General features: G+C 65.6%; 8 protein-coding genes across 8 annotated transcripts; 6 read left to right on the top strand and 2 right to left on the bottom strand.

The window, feature by feature from the left end:
- Positions 1-108: 108 nt before the first annotated feature.
- Positions 109-1,811, top strand: FA09DRAFT_212398 (hypothetical protein). Its single transcript, XM_025739494.1, has 8 exons — positions 109-238; positions 309-602; positions 659-712; positions 769-843; positions 906-1,094; positions 1,159-1,298; positions 1,350-1,440; positions 1,500-1,811. Exons 2-8 carry the CDS (start codon positions 309-311, stop codon positions 1,584-1,586), a joined length of 930 nt encoding a protein of 309 aa, XP_025599869.1. The 5' UTR covers positions 109-238; the 3' UTR covers positions 1,587-1,811.
- FA09DRAFT_328395 (ATPase, V0 complex, subunit D) lies at positions 1,610-3,713 on the bottom strand. The gene is made up of 7 exons (XM_025741756.1): positions 3,430-3,713; positions 2,985-3,163; positions 2,764-2,884; positions 2,374-2,687; positions 2,290-2,321; positions 2,149-2,239; positions 1,610-2,098 (listed from the first exon to the last, which is right to left on the bottom strand). Exons 1-7 carry the CDS (start codon positions 3,699-3,701, stop codon positions 2,070-2,072), a joined length of 1,038 nt encoding a protein of 345 aa, XP_025599868.1. The 5' UTR covers positions 3,702-3,713; the 3' UTR covers positions 1,610-2,069.
- Positions 3,714-3,936: 223 nt separating this feature from the next.
- FA09DRAFT_337104 (Arginase/deacetylase) lies at positions 3,937-6,309 on the top strand (the record flags this gene model as incomplete). Its single annotated transcript, XM_025743966.1, has 3 exons — positions 3,937-5,134; positions 5,270-5,599; positions 5,651-6,309. 3 exons carry the CDS (start codon positions 3,937-3,939, stop codon positions 6,307-6,309), a joined length of 2,187 nt encoding a protein of 728 aa, XP_025599867.1.
- On the top strand, positions 6,145-8,136 carry FA09DRAFT_212335 (hypothetical protein). Its single transcript, XM_025739493.1, has 4 exons — positions 6,145-6,937; positions 6,991-7,101; positions 7,153-7,344; positions 7,409-8,136. The coding sequence occupies exons 1-4, from the start codon at positions 6,383-6,385 to the stop codon at positions 7,724-7,726; spliced, it is 1,176 nt and encodes a 391-aa protein (XP_025599866.1). The 5' UTR covers positions 6,145-6,382; the 3' UTR covers positions 7,727-8,136.
- A 24-nt stretch (positions 8,137-8,160) lies between these two features.
- On the top strand, positions 8,161-9,183 carry FA09DRAFT_328392 (hypothetical protein). The gene is made up of 4 exons (XM_025741755.1): positions 8,161-8,582; positions 8,648-8,716; positions 8,775-8,955; positions 9,016-9,183. Exons 1-3 carry the CDS (start codon positions 8,199-8,201, stop codon positions 8,949-8,951), a joined length of 630 nt encoding a protein of 209 aa, XP_025599865.1. The 5' UTR covers positions 8,161-8,198; the 3' UTR covers positions 8,952-8,955; positions 9,016-9,183.
- Positions 9,184-9,576: 393 nt separating this feature from the next.
- Positions 9,577-10,909, top strand: FA09DRAFT_359022 (hypothetical protein). Its single transcript, XM_025745043.1, has 5 exons — positions 9,577-9,666; positions 9,730-10,142; positions 10,200-10,268; positions 10,326-10,502; positions 10,565-10,909. The coding sequence occupies exons 2-5, from the start codon at positions 9,735-9,737 to the stop codon at positions 10,826-10,828; spliced, it is 918 nt and encodes a 305-aa protein (XP_025599864.1). The 5' UTR covers positions 9,577-9,666; positions 9,730-9,734; the 3' UTR covers positions 10,829-10,909.
- A 25-nt stretch (positions 10,910-10,934) lies between these two features.
- FA09DRAFT_359021 (hypothetical protein) lies at positions 10,935-13,232 on the bottom strand. The gene is made up of 2 exons (XM_025745042.1): positions 12,620-13,232; positions 10,935-12,569 (listed from the first exon to the last, which is right to left on the bottom strand). The coding sequence occupies exons 1-2, from the start codon at positions 12,863-12,865 to the stop codon at positions 11,016-11,018; spliced, it is 1,800 nt and encodes a 599-aa protein (XP_025599863.1). The 5' UTR covers positions 12,866-13,232; the 3' UTR covers positions 10,935-11,015.
- Positions 13,233-14,600: 1,368 nt separating this feature from the next.
- On the top strand, positions 14,601-18,055 carry FA09DRAFT_305443 (putative RNR1-ribonucleoside-diphosphate reductase large subunit). Its single transcript, XM_025740501.1, has 5 exons — positions 14,601-14,793; positions 14,874-14,980; positions 15,068-15,254; positions 15,307-15,422; positions 15,497-18,055. The coding sequence occupies exons 1-5, from the start codon at positions 14,772-14,774 to the stop codon at positions 17,777-17,779; spliced, it is 2,715 nt and encodes a 904-aa protein (XP_025599862.1). The 5' UTR covers positions 14,601-14,771; the 3' UTR covers positions 17,780-18,055.
- Positions 18,056-18,075: the final 20 nt, after the last annotated feature.

Here is an 18,075-nt window from a genome sequence, read left to right as displayed (position 1 = left end):
CGGCGCCCGCACGAGAGGCCGGCGTGCGACAGGCGTCTGGCGTGGCCCGCGCACCGCGGCCGCTTCGCTCTGCTCCACCACTCCCTCGCCCGCTGCTCGCGCCTCAGCCCACTGCGCGCCTCAGCATCTGCCAGCTCGCGCACGGGCCCCGACTGCTCTCGCCTCCACCACTCTCGGCGCAGCTTCGCCTCCATCACGCTCGCCCATCATCGGCAGCGCTCGTCCGTGCGCAGCCCAGGTACGCCGTGCGCCGCGATTCGGATCTGTACTCCGCGGCTCTGGCTTGCCTGACGCTCTCACGCCAGCAGATGGCGCCGCTTCTCGACTTTGAGCTCCTCATGGGCGAGGATCGCAAGGACATATGGCGCGATCTCTGCATCAAGGACGCGCAGACGACGGCCGACGTCTCTCTGGTGTCGCGCGACCATGCGGAGGACCCGACGTACTTCATCGATGTGCATTCGCTGGTGCTGCTGAGGCACGAGTGGTTCAAGGTGCTGCTTGGAGGAGAGTATGCGGAAGGCAACGGCGGCGCCGCAGCGCCGGCCGTGGGCTCCTACATTCCCAGGATGCCCGACGAGGTCAAGTTTAGGCGCCGCAAAGTGCGTCTGAAGTGAATGCCGAGGCAAGGGACAATGCTCACTCTCGCATCTCGCAGTTGGTTAAGCTCGGCGTCTGCCACCCAGCGCTGTACCTGCTTGTCCAGTGGCTGGTGAGTCGACCTCGCTTGCTCCGCCAGTTTACGCGCTGATGCTGCCGCCGCGAAAGTACACTGAGCGCATCCCGAGCCTGCACGAAAGCTCAATCGATACGGTCGTGGCGCTGTTCTCCGCGGCCGAGATGGTGCGTTCACGATGGCTTCGCGCGTCTTTTCTTCCGTCAATACTGAGGCTTGATCCTCACAGCTCGAACTGGACCTGCTGAAGACGCAGCTCCTAAAGGAACGTGCTAGCTGGCTGCTGGCCAACAAGGGTGTCGGACACACCCTCGCTACGCGCTGCTCCAAGAATGAGCACATCTTCAGCGCCCTGACATCCGTGGAACTCGCACTGCACGCACCGCTGCAGGATTGCTACCTCACTGGCTTCACCTGGGTGAGTGCTGCGGGTTATGTGGACGCCTACGGCCGCTCGAGCATCTGATCCCTTGACCCTGCAGAAACTCGCCGAACAAACAAGTGCTTTCGACGCCGACTTCCAACGCCGACTTGGCCAGTTCTTTGCAGGCGACGGCGGCAGGTCGGCTCACGCCGCATGCATGCGAGAGCGTCTCCTGCGCTTCATGACCCAGTGTCCCCGGTGAGGCCACCCAGCCCAGCACGCTTTCTGCCCTCTCTCACATGTCCCCAGTTCGGTGTGGAATGATGAGCCCGAGGCTCGCTCCGCCAATGAAGCGAGCATGACGACTGCCAGGGGCCCGGTGGACCGACGAAGCTGCCGAGTGCGTGTCGCAGGTATGCTCTGCGCTGCCATTGCTCAACTGACTGCTCGCGTCTACAGAATTCTGGACGCGCGCGTCCCCAAGCCTATGCCGTTCATCGACAGAAAGGCGCCGTACGTGTTCGCGACATCTCAGTACGAGAGTGACGACGAGGACGAGAGTGACGACGAGTGGGACTCTTACTGAGACACGAGAACGAGGACGCCAGCGCCACTCGGTGCCTGCGTGCTCTGAGCCTGGGTGCAGACCTCATTCGTCGCGCCTCCATGTCTCTGGGCGCGGGCACACGCGCTCAAGGCCGACGGGTGCAGTGATCGAGCCGACTCCCGCAGCGGCCGGTGGCCCAATGCATCGACTAATGTGCTTGACGAGAGTGAGAATGGCGCCGCGGTGCTCAGACGGTGGGAGCCTATAGCAGCACAGCGCGAGCGCACTCGAGGTACGCGCAGCACACGCTCATCTTGTCCATGCCCGCGCCATCGCCGTCATCTTCGTCGGACGCCTTCACCCCTTGCGCGTTGCCGTCGCACCACCGGTCACCAGAGCTCACGCCACTCGCAGGACCGCATGACGTGTGAACAATGAAGGGGCGAGGCTATGAGACAATGAGGGGCGGGCGGGGACACAGATCAGTACGAGACAAAGTCGGAGATGCGATCTGCGGGAGACAGTCAGCGCGAGCGCAGCCGGCACGACGGGCGGACGCACCCTTGACGTTCTGGCTGATGCACTCGGCGATCCAGGTGATGCTGCGGATCTCCTGCTCCTTGAGCTTGAGCCACGAGTAGAAGATGCCCATCTGCGGCAGCGTCAGCGAGGCAGCGAGCGGGCTGTGCGCAAGCGACGCACCTGGAACTGCGTGATCGTCTCGAGCTTGTTCACTGCGGCAAGACATCAGCTACGGGCCCCGTCGCGCACCATCATCGCACTCACGCCGTGTCTCCTCGCGGAACATCTTGTCCTCCAGCCCCTCTGCGCTCGTCTCGCCGGCGCCGGCGCCCGTACCCTCGCCGCCGAGGAAGCCGCGGTACTCGGGAATCATCTCGCACACGCCCTTGACCTGCTCGACGTCGTCTGCCCGCGCCAGCACGTTGTTGCCCGCCGGGAATAGCCGCCCGATGGTCGGGAACAACCGCGCACGCTCCTCCTTGGACAGCGACGTGCCAAAGGAGTTGAGCGTGATGTTCAGCACGCGGCGGTCCGCCTCGAACGAGAGCAGCGTCGCCATCGACTCGGCGGTGGTGCCGCTGCGGCTGTGAGTCAGCAGTGCCCACGACAGTGCCTTGCACGCGGCGAAGCGCCAACGCCTGTGACCTGACTTACCCCAGGCCGACGCAGAAGTGGTAGAAGTCCTCGAGGTACGCCTTGTACAGCGTGTTGCGGATGATCTCGATGTTCAGGTCGTCGAGGTCTGCCGCCGAGACGCATTCCCGGAAGTACGGCGCTGCGCACGGGCTGTCAGCGCCTGCGACGACTGGCACGAGGCGACCGGCGCCCGTGCACGCGATTGCATGCGCGCAGGCACGCCCTTCTGCTGTACTCACCCAGCGGCGTCTCGACCACCACACTCTGGTACAGCTCCTCCACCGTCGTCGCGACACACAGCGCCGGCATCGACTCGAACACGCCGAGCGGGTGGCAGCGCTCGAGCAGCTCGTGCGTGTCCTTCTCGTGCAGCGTGCCCGTGATGAGCAGGATGAGATTGTCGATCATGTATGCGTAGCTGCGCAGTGTGTTAGCGCTGCGTGCCAGTGATTGCCTCACGATGCGGCGGGTGGGAGTGAGGCCCTGATGGGGCGAGCCAGGCTGCACAGCAAGCTGCAGGCCTCAAGAGCAGCTCTGGGCTCCAATGCGGCAGCGCTCAGGTCACACAGCTCATCGCGCCTGGCTGCGTCGCATGCCTCTCGTCTCCGAACCTGATATTCCATCTGCCGCTCCTGACACACTGCACCCCCGCGCTCGACCTCGCACACTCCTGGCCGCACTCACGTGAGAAAGTCGAGGAACTTGGCCAGGTCGCCCGTGGCGTTGGAGCGCAGGTACTCGAACTCGGCGACCATCTTGCGCGTGGCGCGCTCGGCAATCGTGCTCGTCGAGATGGGCGACGGCACGTCGGCGAGGAAGTTGCCGTAGTCGGTGGCGGCGAGCTGCATGCGCAGGTCGTCGAGCGTCTCGCACTGCGCCAGCGACGCGTACGCCGAGGCGCTGAGCAGCGAGTTCTTGTAGCCGCGCACGATGCCCTCGAGGTAGCCCGAATGCATGTTGAACGAGAGCGCCTCCATGGCGGGCGGCGGTGTGTGGGGTGCGGGGGGAGTGGTGGTGGTGGAGAGGAGCGTGCGTTGGTGAGTGATGCTGCTGGCCTTGGCTGCTGCGCCGTGCGCCGCCAGCGGGCCGCGCTCACGTGCGCTCGGGCGGCGTGGGAACAGCCGACCGCTCCGCACGACGCGCCTCATGCTCGGCCTCCTGCTGTTGCTCTCGCCTGCATCCCCTCACCCGATGGTCTTCATCGTCAAGATACCCACCCGCCCGCGCGCAGGCCTCGCGCCCACCGACAGCGCAGACATGACGCCCGAGCCGCCGGCGCTCGAGGACGAGGGCGCCGCGGCTGCGACTGCGCCAGGCAGCTCGACGTCGCCCGAGCCCGCCGCACGCGACAGCGAAGCACCGCCGGCCAAGCAGGAGTCGGAGGACACGACGGGCCTCTCGCTCCTCGCCTCGCTCGCGGCCATGACGCTCAGCACGCCGCAGCCCGTCTCGCCGCCGCCAGAGCCCCGGCCGCCCTCGGCGCCCTCTACGCCGAAGCCTGCCGCGCCGGCCACGCAGTTCCCGCTGCCCTCCATGCCGGCGCAAGCGTCGTCGTCGCGCGAGCTGCGGCCTGCGCTCGACATCTACCTCGCGCCTGCCGTGCAGTCGCACCGCTTCGTGCGCTCGCGCGACGTCAGCCTCATCGTCGAGCGGCCAGAGCGCATCCGTGCGCTCTGCCTCGGCGTCGCGGGCGTGCTGGGCCGCATCGAGGCTGCTTCACCAGGCGGAGAGGCGAAAGTCAAGGAGGAGGACGAGCTGAGTGCCGCGCTGCAGGGCCTCAGCGTCGATGCAGCCAGAGCACCAATCGCCGTGCATCTCCACACGTCTGCCGCGCCCCTCTCGCCGCCGAGTCCAGCGCTCGTGGACATTCACTCTGCGCCGCTGCCAGGCTCAGAGGAGCCGTACGTCGAGGTGCTCGCCCGTCTGTGCGCCGCAGCGCCATCATCGCCGCCTCCGCCAGCTGCGCACAAGCCTGTACAGCGCTCGCCCGCCCGGCGAGGCTCCGAGTCGTCAGACGAGGAGCCGCAGCACGTGTCCGAAGTGCCGGCGCCGCTGTCGCAAGGCGACCTCTACCTGTGCGGGCCGTCTGCGGACTCGGATGATCGAGGCACTGCCGGAGCCATCGCCGCGTCATTGGGCGCACTCGGTGCTGCCCTCACACGAATGTACGCCACAGACGAGCAGCGACAGCCTGCACTGCTGCCGCATGGCAACGCCGCTGCTGCGCGTCGCGCCTTTGTTCTCGCCCGACCGCCGGGCCACCACTGCGGGCCAGCGAGCCCGAGCGGCTTCTGCTGGGTCAACAATGTGGCCGTCGCGGCGGCCATGGCATACAGGGAGCAGATGGTAGACCGCGTGATCATTCTGGACGTCGACTTGCACCACGGCAGTGAGTATGGCAGCGTGCGGGAAGGAGGGTGGAGCTCTGCGGCGTCTCTCGGCCGGGTCGTGCGCCGTCACCTGGCGAGCACGTGGTCTGGAGAGGCCTCTTCGATCGACGAGCCAGCAAGCTGACCCTTTCCAGACGGCACGCAGCAGATCGCCTGGCGGATAAACGCCGACACGCAGCGGACCGACCTGGAGCGAGCCGCGAAGCTCACTGCGCTTCGCAGCGCGCGGCGGACTGCCACTCGCGGCGGCCGGAAGAGCGGCGGCGGCGGTCACTCGCAAGCTGCCTCATCAGCAGAGCCAGCAACAGCCGAGGAGGAAGAGCAGGTCGGGCGGCGCGGCCTGCAGATCTTCTACGGCAGCCTGCACGACATTGAGAGCTACCCGTGCGAAGACGGCGAGGAGACGCTGGTGCGCGATGCAAGCACCTGCGTCGAGGGCGCGCACGGTCAGTGGATCTGGAACGGTGAGTCGGCCTGTCTGCGCATCCGCCGGCCCCACTCACGCCCGGCGCTAGTCCACCTCGATGCATATACCTCAGACGAGCACTTTGACTCCCTCTATACCAGCAAGTATACCCAGCTCCTCAGCAAGGCGCGCAGCTTTGCCCAGCGCACCGGCGCCGTGCCCGAGCGCACCCTCGTCATCATCTCCTGCGGCATGGACGCGTGCGAGCACGAGCATCCGGGCATGCAGCGGCACGGCAAGTCCGTGCCGGTCGCCTTCTACTCGCGCTTCGCCCGCGACGCGGCGGCGCTTGCCGAGGAGGTAGCCGACGGGCGCATCCTCTCCGTCCTCGAGGGCGGCTACTCGGACCGAGCGCTGACAAGCGCCTGCGTGGCGCACGTCGCGGGCCTCAGCGGCATTGCCTCGCCCGAGTCGTGGTGGGACGCCGACTCTCTCTCGGCTCTCGAGCAGCTGGCGAAGCGCGCTGCAGCGCCGCCTCCAGCAACCACGCCCGCCAGCATCGCGCGCCGCCGTGCCGACCCGGCATGGATCTCCGCCGCCGCCTCGCACTTCCAGGCGCTTGAGCGCGCCTGTGGGCGCGAGCAGCCCGCTGCGCGATCACGGGCGGCCCCTAACACGCCGGGTGCAAATATCAACAGCCCGCGCGAGACACGCTCGAGCGCACGGCAGGCCGTCAGCAGCCCAACGCCTGCCGGAGCGTCGCAATGACATGGCATCCCGCTACTCTTGTGCTCCGCAAGTGTGAGGTCCGGGTCTGAGACGCACCTGCGGGTGCGCAGACATGTCGCTGCTGGAGGTCTTTCACCGTGGCGCCCTAAGTATCTGGGCGTCTCGAGATCCTTCGTCACCTTCAGCCCTCATCATCAGCATGTCCGGCCAACCAGTCTCTCTCAAGAAGTGGCTCGAGGCGTTCGGTGTCACCTTCGTACCCGCCGGTGCGAACAGCGCTTTCAGAATGGCGGTGCTAGAGGCAGCCAAGTGCGAAGCCGCCTACGATCTTGTTCTCAAGCCGACTGCATCCGTTGTGGGGCCGTGCGAGACGGATCCCGATGCGTTGGGCCTCCTTCCCGCGCAGCTGTTGCAAAGCGATGTGCGCCAACACGGCGTGGCGTGCAGCAGCACGCTTCTGGCCCACTGGTCGCCCTACTTTTCTGCAATGTTTCGCGGAGGGTTCGCCGAAGCGGCCCAGCTTCAAAGAAGCACCAAGCAGCTCGCCATCTCGGCGAGCGAAGGCGCTGTCGGTGAAGTTAAGATGCCAGCATCCGCTCCGGTCGAGCTGCCAGTTTTTGACTTCGATGGCAACGACGTAGTCCTGCGTTTCGCTCTTGCACACTTGGTGCGTCTCACCACCCACGCTTCGGGAGATTTCGCTCTCTAATCAGCCTCCAGTGTGGCCGAGACGTCTCGGAGAAGGATTTCACCGCGGTGTGCGCCTCTAAGCACGTTGAAGAATCCGCGCATCGGTCGTTAGCATCAGAGCTGCTCCGTGTCTGCGACATTGTGAGGTCCTTGCGTTCACCACACACCACCGAAGTTGATCGTCCTGCGCAGTACGTTCTCTTCAACCTCAAGAGACAGATCGTTCCTCTGATTGCCAGCCGGCTTACGAAGGGCAACAATTGCTCGGAGCCGTGCTGGATCCGTCCCTCGGAGTGCTTCCAGCCGTTCTTCTGCGCCGAGCCGGCGTTGCTTCAGGCCTTCAACTCAGGGCTATTTACAGAGCGTCATGGCCAACTTGAACGGGTGAGATGGGCTGTCGCTGTCAGGAGAGTCGCCTCTGACCGGTCTTCATCTTCTCGGCCCGCAGGATGAGCGCGAGCTGCACGAAATCCTCGCAGCCTGGCCCGAAGCGCCGGAGGCTCACCATCGTGCCATCCGGATCTGCCTTGCAACACCCATCCTTACAGCTGCAGGAAGGCCGCACGCCCTCCAGCAGATCGTTGACGGCGTTCTGCCAGACGAGGACCACGTCTTACAGGCGGAAGTGAAGCTGCTTATGGCTTCACTCCCATTCTTTTGGAAGAGCACCAACGGCTGGGACAAGAATAGAAACGCGACGACTTGGCACTCGAAGCTACGAGAAAGCAAGTGCAGAATGACTCCGGCGCCTTCGACACATGCTTGATCGGTGCAACAGCGACCACAACTTGAACGTCCAAAGCTCGAAGATGCGCCCCCCCCCCCTGCTCTTTAGCTAGCTACCAGTGCCATGATATTGCTGTCTCTCTCGATATGTGTCAGGGCGACGTGCCATGACAGGAGCATGCGTCTTGCGTACTCGGCTGCCACTGTGAGAGAAGAGTGGCCGCCTGACCGGCAGACGATGATCGAGCTGCGCAGCTTCCATGTCGTTCGATTGCGCTAGAAGCTTCAACGACTCGCAGAGCCCGAGCTAGTACTTGCTTCCGTGTGGCATCGCCCCTGGTAGAGCTAGCAAGAGATGCTGGAGCCGAGAGAAGCTGTCTGCGCAACCGGCCGAGCGCTCGTGGTGAGCTCGGCTTCTGGCTCAGCTCTTGATAAGGCGGGCGCGCTGCTCGACGCTCCTTTCACCGCACCATCATCCCCTCAACACATCGAGCCTCAAGCTAACACCCGTCATGGAGAGCGGCCCGATCTCCGTTTTCGAGCTCTTCGACACGTTCGGCTTCAGAACGGACAAGTCCGCACGGGCAAGGGCGAAGCTGGACTTCGTGCTTCGACAGGACAGTCGAGGAGACGCCGCCTTTCTCTGGACTCGTCGGGACCACGGCAACGATAAGCACAGCGGCAAAGACATGCTCCTTCAGAGCCGAGCGCGAACCTCGGGTGTACTCTGCGACAGCACCGTGCTGCGCGAGCGATCGCAATTCTTTCGAGACATGCTCAATAGCGGCGCTGCAGAAAGTCTCGCTCACGCCCAGAGCGTTGCGCAGCGCACGCCGCCCCTAGCAAGCACCTTCTCGGGTGGTCTGCGAGCGCTCGTGCTCACGCTCTGTTTCTGCGTGAGTCATGGCCCGGGCGACCGTACTCAACGCTGCGGTATCCCGACTCAACGTTGCTCTTGCAGCATGTATCCCAAATCACTAAGCCTGTGATTGTCACTGACCTTCTCTCGCTCCTCAATGCTGCGGACTTTGTGAGGCCTCACGTGTGGTCGCAACAGCAGGCGATGCTGATACCCGTTGGCCCCCCAGTACGGCACCGACGGTCTCGCTAAAGGGGCACTCAATGCACTGTCCTTCTCTGATGAGCAGCCAGGGCTCTCGTCCACGCTGCAAGTCTGTTTCAGCGGACCACTCTGCCAAGAGCCAAAGTTCATTCATCAATGCACTTTCCCGCTGGCTCCATGGCTCTCGCGGTGGCGAGCTTGATGCTGTGAGTCCATGAAGGGCGTTATAAGGCTTGGACCCGGCGCTGAAGCTCGGTAATCATCAGCGGCTTGGGTTCTTCAAGATTCTGCAGGAGGTCTGGCCCACGCCCGATGCTGAAAATCTCGCGCTGCGCACAAGCATCATCGGCCCGCTGCTGCTTCTTTCCGACCGAGGTTCAATTGCTTTTGAAGAGTGGGCGGACCAGGCTTCTGCAGCCACCCGCGACGGAGAGTGCGTTCTTCTTGCCAAAGCACTGAAGGACGGCCTTGCAAAGCACAGCTGCTCGAAGGACTTCTTCTGCGCCCTCGATGACAAGCGCATCACCTTCTAGCAGCCGTGACCAAGCAATCCGATCTGTGTGCTTGAGATCTGGCGTCCCGTGAGGTACAGACAGCTTAGGGCCTATGAGCGGACTGTTCACCGAGAACCGACCTCTGAGAGGGGGCAAGGGCCTTAACACAGCAGCACCTGTCGCGGCGGCGTCCGGCGCATGACCCAGGGGCAGATTCGGGACGACGCAGCTGCGTCGCGCGCACACGTGCCGCGTGTTGATGCGTCGCGTTTGCGCCGCGGCCCCTGAGCACTCGGCTCGGACGCGGCCGCCTCTTGCCCGATCTCGGCGACGGTCAGCACTTCCAGCCGCGCTCGGGCCCATTAGGCGGCACTCCCGACCGACCTCCTTCTCCTCCCACCACCACCCGTCCGCGCATCTTCGGTGAGACGCTGCTTCGCTCTGTACTTCACTACTTCTCTCCTCTGACACGTCCCTGTCCTGCAGAAGCCATGGCGGACAAGCCAGTCTCCGTTCTCGATCTGCTCGCCGCGATGAAGATCGAGGTGACGGACGAGAAGGTGGCCAGCGCCAAGCTGGACTACGTTTTGTTTCCCAAAGAAAAGAACGACAGTGGCACCTTTGCGACGACTTTCGGCGTAGACCTGCGCGGGAGCACCTTGCTCTTGCTCAGTCGCGCGCGCAAGTCGGGGATTCTTTTCGAGTCTGCCGTGCTGAAGGAGCACTGCGCCTTCTTCCGCAATATGCTGTCGAGTGACTTTTTGGAGGGCACAGCTTATAGGAGCAGGAAGAGAGCACGCACGAGTCGCTCGGAACCTGCGTCCGGCACACATGCCGAGTCAGCATCCAGCATCTTCGAGAGAAGCGTCGTCACGCTATGCGATGTTGCGCAATACAAGGTGAGTAAGCATCGTCAGCGGACGGACCGAGCACTTCTGACTGCGCCTGGTGCACAGTACACTGGCAAGCTGCGCCAAAAGATGCCGATCTGGGACATGGTGCCGCTCCTTCGCGCGACAGACTATGTGAGATTCTTACCAGCCGGCGGTACCAGGACTTCACAGCTGACCAGCTTCTGGCAGTACGACATCAAGGACCTGGGCGGAGCTGCACTTGCGGACTGGAAGCTCTTGCAAGGTTTGAGTTCCGACCAGATGGCCAGAGCCATCTCGATGGTACTGGATCGAACCATCTGCGGGGAGCACCTCCTTCTGCAAGAGCTCAGCAAATACTTGTACGCGCTTGAGACCACCACGGCTGTGCGTCTACAGACGATGCACTTTACTAGTCTGCTGTCGCTCACTCCCTTGACCTCTCTTAGCAAAAGAAGAGTGTTCAGAATCTTCTACGAGAATCATGGCCCGAGCCGAACGAGCACAATCTTCTCGCACGCACGATCATTCTGGTCCCACTGCTCGCCGCGGACCAGGATGCCGCCGCAGTCGAGGCGTGGCTCGATGAAGCATGGACAGCCTCGCGCGAGGATGATGTGCAGCTCCTCGACAAGACGTTCGCGTCGCTGAGCTCGAAGCACACCGACGCGGAGCTGGCTAAGCTCCTCCGCGAGAAGCGCATCGATCCGTGATCGATCACGCTGCAAATTTCCCGCGTTCTCCACCACTATACCGCCAGCCATACTCAGTCGTCACCGTCCCATCTGCTTGTCAACAGCCGCCCTGATCACAAAAGATGTGTGATTGCGTGGGACGCGTGCGAGAGATGTAAAGAATGTGAAGCACGGGATCCAGGCGCGAGACGTAGGCGCGTCACAGTTAGGCGCCCGGCTTCGCGGCCGAATGCGGGAGCCAGAGCAGACCAGCCGGCTGTGTCTGAGCTGCCGAGCTCGCTTGGCGCTCGGCCGCAACCGCCTGCAAGCCGTTGAGCTGTGCGAGGGCGCGGATGCGCTCGCGCACGCGGTCGCCAAGCGAGCGGCGCGTTGCGGCCAGCGGCATGTCGACGAGCGTGGCGTTGCTCGGCGACACGGGCCGTGCGCTGGACGCAGGCTGTGATGCTCCGTTGTCGTACGTCGAGTCGACGGACGGCTCCGTAAGGTAGATGACGGGCGAGGTGGCCGTCTTGCGGCCGAGCAGCTCGGCGTTGGCGTGGATGCGGCGGTAGTGGAAGCGCAGCAGGTTGGCGAGCAGCAGCACCTCGGCGATGAGCAGCAGCGGGAAGAGCACGTGCCCGGCGATCTGCTGAGCGCCCGTCAGGATGGAGAGCGTGAGCGGGTAGACCGCGGCCGTGCAGGCGAGCGCGAAGATGATGCCAGAGAGGTGCAGCAGGGCCTGCCGGCGCAGCGCCTCGGCCGCGGCTGGTACCGGACCGGCCGCCGACGGAGAGGTGACGAGCGTCGGGCGATGCACGACGATCTCGAGATCGAGGGCATCGCGCCGCGGTGAGCTTGGCTGAAGTGCAACGACCGGCGGCGCGCAGGCGGATGGCAAGCGAGTCCGTGCCGGTGCGGTAGACGGCGGCGCCTCTGACGGCGGGCAGATGAACTGCGACGCGAGGTCGTCTGAGCTCGGCGACACGATGTCTCGCAGCGGAAATGGCGGAGAAGGCGCAGGAAGGATGCGCTCGGTCGACTTGTTCGAGACCGGCGTGAGAGGAAAGCCGCCCTCGCCGTCCAGCGGCGTCGAGCTGTTGGATCCGGGGCTGCGGTCCGGGCTGCTGGCGAGCCAAGACATGCGCTCCGTCGCGGGTGTGAACGAGAAGCGCGAGGTGAGCGGCGGGCGCAGCGGTGCATGCGGGCCTTCCACGGACGAGCGCAGCTCGCAAGAGGGCAGCGGCGGCGACGGCCGGGTCGTCAGCCACGACGTGCGCTCGGTTGCAGGGGTAAAGGAGAAGCGCGAGGCGAGGTGGACGGCCAGCGGCACCCGCGTCTCGCCGCCGTGCGAGGACGTCACGACGTCGCTCATCCATGAGCGGCGTTCCAGCGCCGGCGTAAAGGTGAAACGAGAAGAGGCAAGGACGGCATCGACGGCCGTCGGCGGCCGCGCGCCGTTGAGCGCAAAGACGTCGCGCACGTCGGTGCTCGGCAGCACCTCCTCGACGTCCTGCGGCAGCGAGTCGCGCGACGTGTCGAACGCATGCGTGTCGAGCCCGGCGTCGTTGAGAAACTCGAGCTTGTGGTCGAGGTCCTCTGCCGGGAGTGTGAGCGGGCGCCGCCGCGGCACCGCGACGTCACCCGACGCCAGCGTCGTGTCGGGCGTTGAGTACTGCGCGCACGAGGCAAAGTCGTCAAACGTCGGGGCGTACACGTCGGTCGAGCAGCTGGCGTCCACGCTGCCGTGCAGCGTCGCACGCCGGCCAGCGAGCTGTGCGCGCTGCGAGGGTGTGAGTGAGACGCCCACAACGCTGCTCTGCCGCAGCTCACCCGCACGATCATCGGCCGCGCCCGCGAGGCCGTCATGATCTGGATCGTCTTGGGGTCCGACGGCAGCGCGCCGAGGCGGTCGTCGATGCTGCCGTCGTACGTCATGTCGTACGTCTGGCCCGGCGAGTCGACCTCGGAGTGGAAGTAGGGCAGCATCTCGGGCAAGGAGCGTGGAGTGGTGGAGAGAAGGTGAGTGCGGTGGCGAAGGTGGGCGAGGGCCAGCAGGACTGCCAGCCGGCGCCTCATAACGCGCCCACGCCTGCCTCATCAGCCCGCTCCCAAGACGCCGCCATTCACACTCGCAGACGTCGATGCCGAACTCATGCGAGATCGACAGGGTGCGCCTTGTGCACGTTCGACGAGAAGCGGCGCGAGCACGGTGCCGAGATGAGGGGGCCAAGCCATCACGCTGCGACGGTCTGGCGTAAGAGGCCGCGAGCTCATCGATGCATGCAGGTCCCTGCGCCCGGGCCGCTTATTCATACCGCCCCGTCGCCGCTCGCGCGCCTGCTCGCTGCGAGCATGACGGCTCGAGGCGGGCCGTGCGCGGGCGCAGCGCGGCCGGTGCGCAGGCGGAGCGGTTGGCGTGCTTGGCCGTGCGTGCCGGTGCGCTTGGGCCGTGGTGGTGAGAAGGAAAGAGCCGCGCGCGGCGCCACAGCGCAGACACGACCGCAGCCGCACGCCGCAGCGCGGTCTCGCATGCATCTGCCTCGCCCGACCTTTCTGTGCGCTGCGCCTTGGCTGTGAAGCTCTGTTCGCACGATCCACGCTCTTGCATCATAGAGCTCGAGCACAGCGGCCGCCAAGGTGCGAGCACTCATGCGTCAAGGGCACCCTGGGCTCGGCTCCGAGCCTCGGCCGGAAAGGCACGTCACGTGGGCTTGCAGCCCCTCCTCCACACCGTCGGCGTGGCCTTAGCTGAGCGGCGGGTCCCCCTCGCCGCTCACGACCGCTCTCATTGCGGAGTCGGCTCGAGTCATCAGCAGGCAGGGCCAGCGCTGCGCACGCGGAGGTGGAGGGCAGCACCAGACGCGAGATGATCCCCGAAAGCGCGTCCAGCACGCGCATCGGATCGGCCGTGTGGCTTGTGTACGGGCTGCAGCGGCTCAGCCGCAGAAGAGGAGCCAAAGAGCTGGCGCTGGAGCGGCACGCAGGACAGCTGCTGCACCGGCGCTGCAAGGGAGCGGAGAGGAATGTGCTGCGAGGCCGAGGTCGGGAAGAGGCACGCGGTGCGCGACGCGTCTCGACGCGTCAGGAGCAACACCCCGCCTCTGTTTCTTGCCTGCTGCTGCGAGCGCGCTATCGCTCCGCTGCGACAGGCGGATGCTCTGGCTGCTGCAGGCTCGAGGCAGCGTGAAGCATAAGGTGGCCAATCTCGACGCTCTCGAGCTGGGAAGCGAGGCATGAGAGCAGGGCTTCAACCCGCTGCGCGGAGCGCCGGTGAAGCAAGCCCGTCGTAGGCCGCGATCGCAGCCCTTGCCGCGATGCGCTGCCCATCTGATGCTGCTCGGAGGCAGCAGCCCCAGCATCAGCGCAGCCGCTCAGACGTGAGAGCGCAAGAGCGCCATCAGAGGCAGATGATGCAGCTGGAGGCGGAAGGGGCAGGGGAGCAGTGTCGGCGGCGTGTTGTTCCGCACGACGGCTCCTTGCGGCTTCGTGTTGCGTGTTTGCCTTGCTCTGTGCTGCGCCAGCGGCAAGGACGAAGCCGAGGCATCAGAGCAGCACCGACGCTCCGGCCGTGCGGCGCCTTGGGCCCTCGCTGCCTCCACCGCTGCCTCCGGCGCGTCCGGCCGAGCTCCGCGCGTCGCGTCGCGCACTCTACGCGCGCGTCACTTGCGCTGGCGGCGCCGCGGCTCTGCGCGCCGTGCGGCGGGCGTGCTTAAGAAGGTCGTCGGCGAGCCCCTTCCTCCTTCCCCACCAACACCTCCCGACTCGGCCCTCCTCTCTGTGCTCCCTCTGGCCCTCGGTCTCACTCTCCACGCTTGCATCTTCACCTCGCTGCATCTGCCCGGCCACACCGCCACCGCCTCTCTCGCTCGCCGTCGCCGTCGCTGCTGCGCACTCCCGCCTCGTCGTCCGCCGCGCGTCCCTGCGCCGACCACCCCCCAGCACACACCCGCACGCACACGAGCTTGGCTAGCAGCCGCCCACGATGATCTTCGTCTACAAGCGCGGTGAGTCCTCCTGCTTCGAGCGCAGCGCTGCGGCACACACACGCCCTGCTCGTCGCTGACGCGTCGCGCCGCTCCCGCAGATGGGCGCAAGGAGGGCGTCAAGTTCGACAAGGTCACCGCCCGCGTCTCGAAGCTCTGCTACGGCCTCGACATGGCCTTTGTCGACCCCATCGAGATCACTCGCAAGGTGAGCAGCGCAAGGAGCGGCGCGACGCGTTGGCCGGCAGACAACCAGCCCAGCACGACTTTTTTCACCTGCTGACACGCGCCGCAGGTCATCGACGGCATCTACTCGGGCGTGACGACCGTCGAGCTCGACAACCTCGCCGCCGAGACGGCCGCGTACAAGACGACGACGCACCCCGACTACGCCGTGCTCGCGGCGCGCATTGCCATCTCGAACCTGCACAAGGAGACGTCGAAGAGCTTCTCCAAGGTCATCGAGAGCCTGTACACGTATGGTGAGTCGCGCTCTGCCGCCCAGCGCAGCGCCCATCGCTCACGCCTCCACAGTCAACCCGAAGAACAACAAGCTCAGCCCGATGATCAGCGAGGGCACGTACAAGTCGATCATGAAGAACCGCGACGTGCTCGACTCGGCGATCATCTACGAGCGCGACTTCCACTACGTGAGCATGCGCATAGCAAACGCGACGCGTCCGCGCGCGCGACCCTCCCGCTGACTCCGCCGCGCGCGCCGCAGAACTTCTTCGGCTTCAAGACGCTCGAGCGCTCGTACCTGCTGCGCATCAACGGCAAGGTCGCCGAGCGCCCGCAGCACATGATCATGCGCGTCGCCGTCGGCATCCACGGCGACGACGTCGACGCCGTCATCGAGACGTACAACCTCATGTCCGAGAAGTTCTTCACGCACGCGTCGCCGACGCTCTTCAACGCCGGCACGCCGCACCCGCAGCTCTCGTCGTGCTTCCTCGTGACGATGAAGGACGACAGCATCGAGGGCATCTACGACACGCTCAAGACGTGCGCCATGATCTCCAAGACGGCCGGCGGCATCGGGCTCAACATCCACAACATCCGCGGCACGGGCAGCTACATTGCCGGCACCAACGGCGTGTCGAACGGCATCGTGCCGATGCTGCGCGTCTTCAACAACACGGCGCGCTACGTCGACCAGGGCGGCAACAAGCGGCCGGGCGCGTTTGCCATCTACATTGAGCCGTGGCACTCGGATGTCTTTGAGTTCCTCGACCTGCGCAAGAACCACGGCAAGGAGGAGGTGCGCGCGCGCGAGCTCTTCTACGCGCTCTGGATCCCCGACCTCTTCATGAAGCGCGTCGAGCAGAACGGCGACTGGTCGCTCATGTGCCCCGCCGAGTGCCCCGGCCTCGCCGAGGTGTACGGCGACGAGTTTGAGGCGCTCTACGAGCGCTACGAGGCCGAGGGCAAGTGCAAGCGCACCATCAAGGCGCAGAAGCTCTGGTACGCCATCCTCGAGTCGCAGACCGAGACGGGCAACCCGTTCATGCTCTACAAGGACGCCGCCAACAAGAAGTCGAACCAGAAGAACCTCGGCACGATCAAGTGCTCGAACCTGTGCACCGAGATCATCGAGTACTCGGCGCCCGACGAGGTCGCCGTGTGCAACCTGGCCTCGATTGCGCTCCCGTCCTTCATCGACACGAGCACCAAGACGTACGACTTCAAGAAGCTGCACGCCGTCGCCAAGGTCATCTGCGCGAACCTGAACCGCATCATCGACGTCAACTACTACCCCGTCGAGGAGGCGCGCCGCTCCAACATGCGCCACCGCCCCATCGGCATCGGCATCCAGGGCCTCGCCGACGCCTTTATGATCCTCGGCCACCCCTTCGACTCGCCCAAGGCGCGCCAGCTCAACATCCAGATCTTCGAGACGATCTACCACGCGGCGCTCGAGCGCTCCTGCGAGCTCGCCGAGCGCGACGGCCACTACGAGACGTACCCGGGCTCGCCCGCCAGCAAGGGCATCCTGCAGTACGACATGTGGGACGGCGTCACGCCGTCGGACCTCTGGGACTGGGCCGCGCTCAAGGCCAAGATCGCCAAGTACGGCCTGCGCAACTCGCTCCTCCTCGCGCCCATGCCCACGGCGTCGACGTCGCAGATCCTCGGCTTCAACGAGTGCTTCGAGCCGTACACGTCGAACATCTACACGCGCCGCGTGCTCGCCGGCGAGTTCCAGGTGGTGAACCCGTGGCTGCTGCGCGAGCTCGTCGAGCAGGGCCTGTGGAACGAGGGCATGAAGAACCGCATCATCGCCCACGGCGGCTCGATCCAGAACGTGCCCGGCATCCCCGACCGCATCAAGGCGCTCTACAAGACCGTCTGGGAGATCTCGCAGAAGGCCATCATCGACATGGCCGCCGACCGCGGCGCGTTCATCTGCCAGTCGCAGAGCCTCAACATCCACCTGCAGGCGCCCACGTTCGGCCAGCTCACGAGCATGCACTTCTACGGCTGGAAGCGCGGACTCAAGACGGGCACGTACTACCTGCGCACGCGCCCCGCCGCCAACGCCATCCAGTTCACCGTGTCCGCCGAGGAGCAGGCCGCCGCCAAGGCAGCCAACGCTGCCGGCGCCAGTGCCAAGAAGATCGCTGCGGCGCCGGCCCTCGCTCCCGTGCGCGCGTCGCCGGCCCTCGCTGCACCGCGCGCCGCGGGCCCGTCGCTCGGCGCGCTTGACGCCGCCGTCGGCGGCCTGCCCATGAGCGCCGTGCCGTCGTCGTCGGTGAGCGTGTCGAGCTCCGACGGCGAGGTCGAGGCACCCGAGGCACGCGCACCGGCGCCGCTCGCCGCCAAGCCCGTCGCCCCGGCGCCCGTCGAGCCGGCCGCCGCACCCGCCGCTGCCGCCGCGGCCGAGGCACCCGTCGCCGACGAGGGCTTCGAGGCGGCCAAGGCTCGTGCGGCGCAGCGCGAGTACGAGGCCGAGAAGCTGGCGTGCTCGCTGGAGAACAAGGAGGCGTGCCTCATGTGCTCCGGCTAGACGTCTCTCCCCTCCCGGCCCTGCTTCCCGTCTTCGCTCCGCCCTGCATGCTCCCTGGTCCCGCCATTGTACACTATATCCGCTTCGTGTCTCCTCCGTCCCCGCGCGCATCGATGCCCGTCGTCGCCCCACCCCTCCTGCTCTGCCTCCCGGTCTCTCACGTCGCGCGGCCCGAGCAGAGCGCCCGCCGCGCGCTTGCGTGCCCGCTCCGGCCTGCCCACCGCTCCCGTCTTATGCTTTCTCTTATGACGACAATACAATGTGCATCGCATCGTGCTTCGTGCTGCTGATCGAGC

Source organism: Tilletiopsis washingtonensis (assembly GCF_003144115.1).
Source record: "Tilletiopsis washingtonensis strain MCA 4186 unplaced genomic scaffold FA09scaffold_5, whole genome shotgun sequence".
NCBI classification, from domain to species: domain Eukaryota; kingdom Fungi; phylum Basidiomycota; class Exobasidiomycetes; order Entylomatales; genus Tilletiopsis; species Tilletiopsis washingtonensis.
The sequence above is the reverse complement of the archived record's forward strand: the minus strand, read 5'-3'. Positions and strand labels throughout refer to the sequence as shown.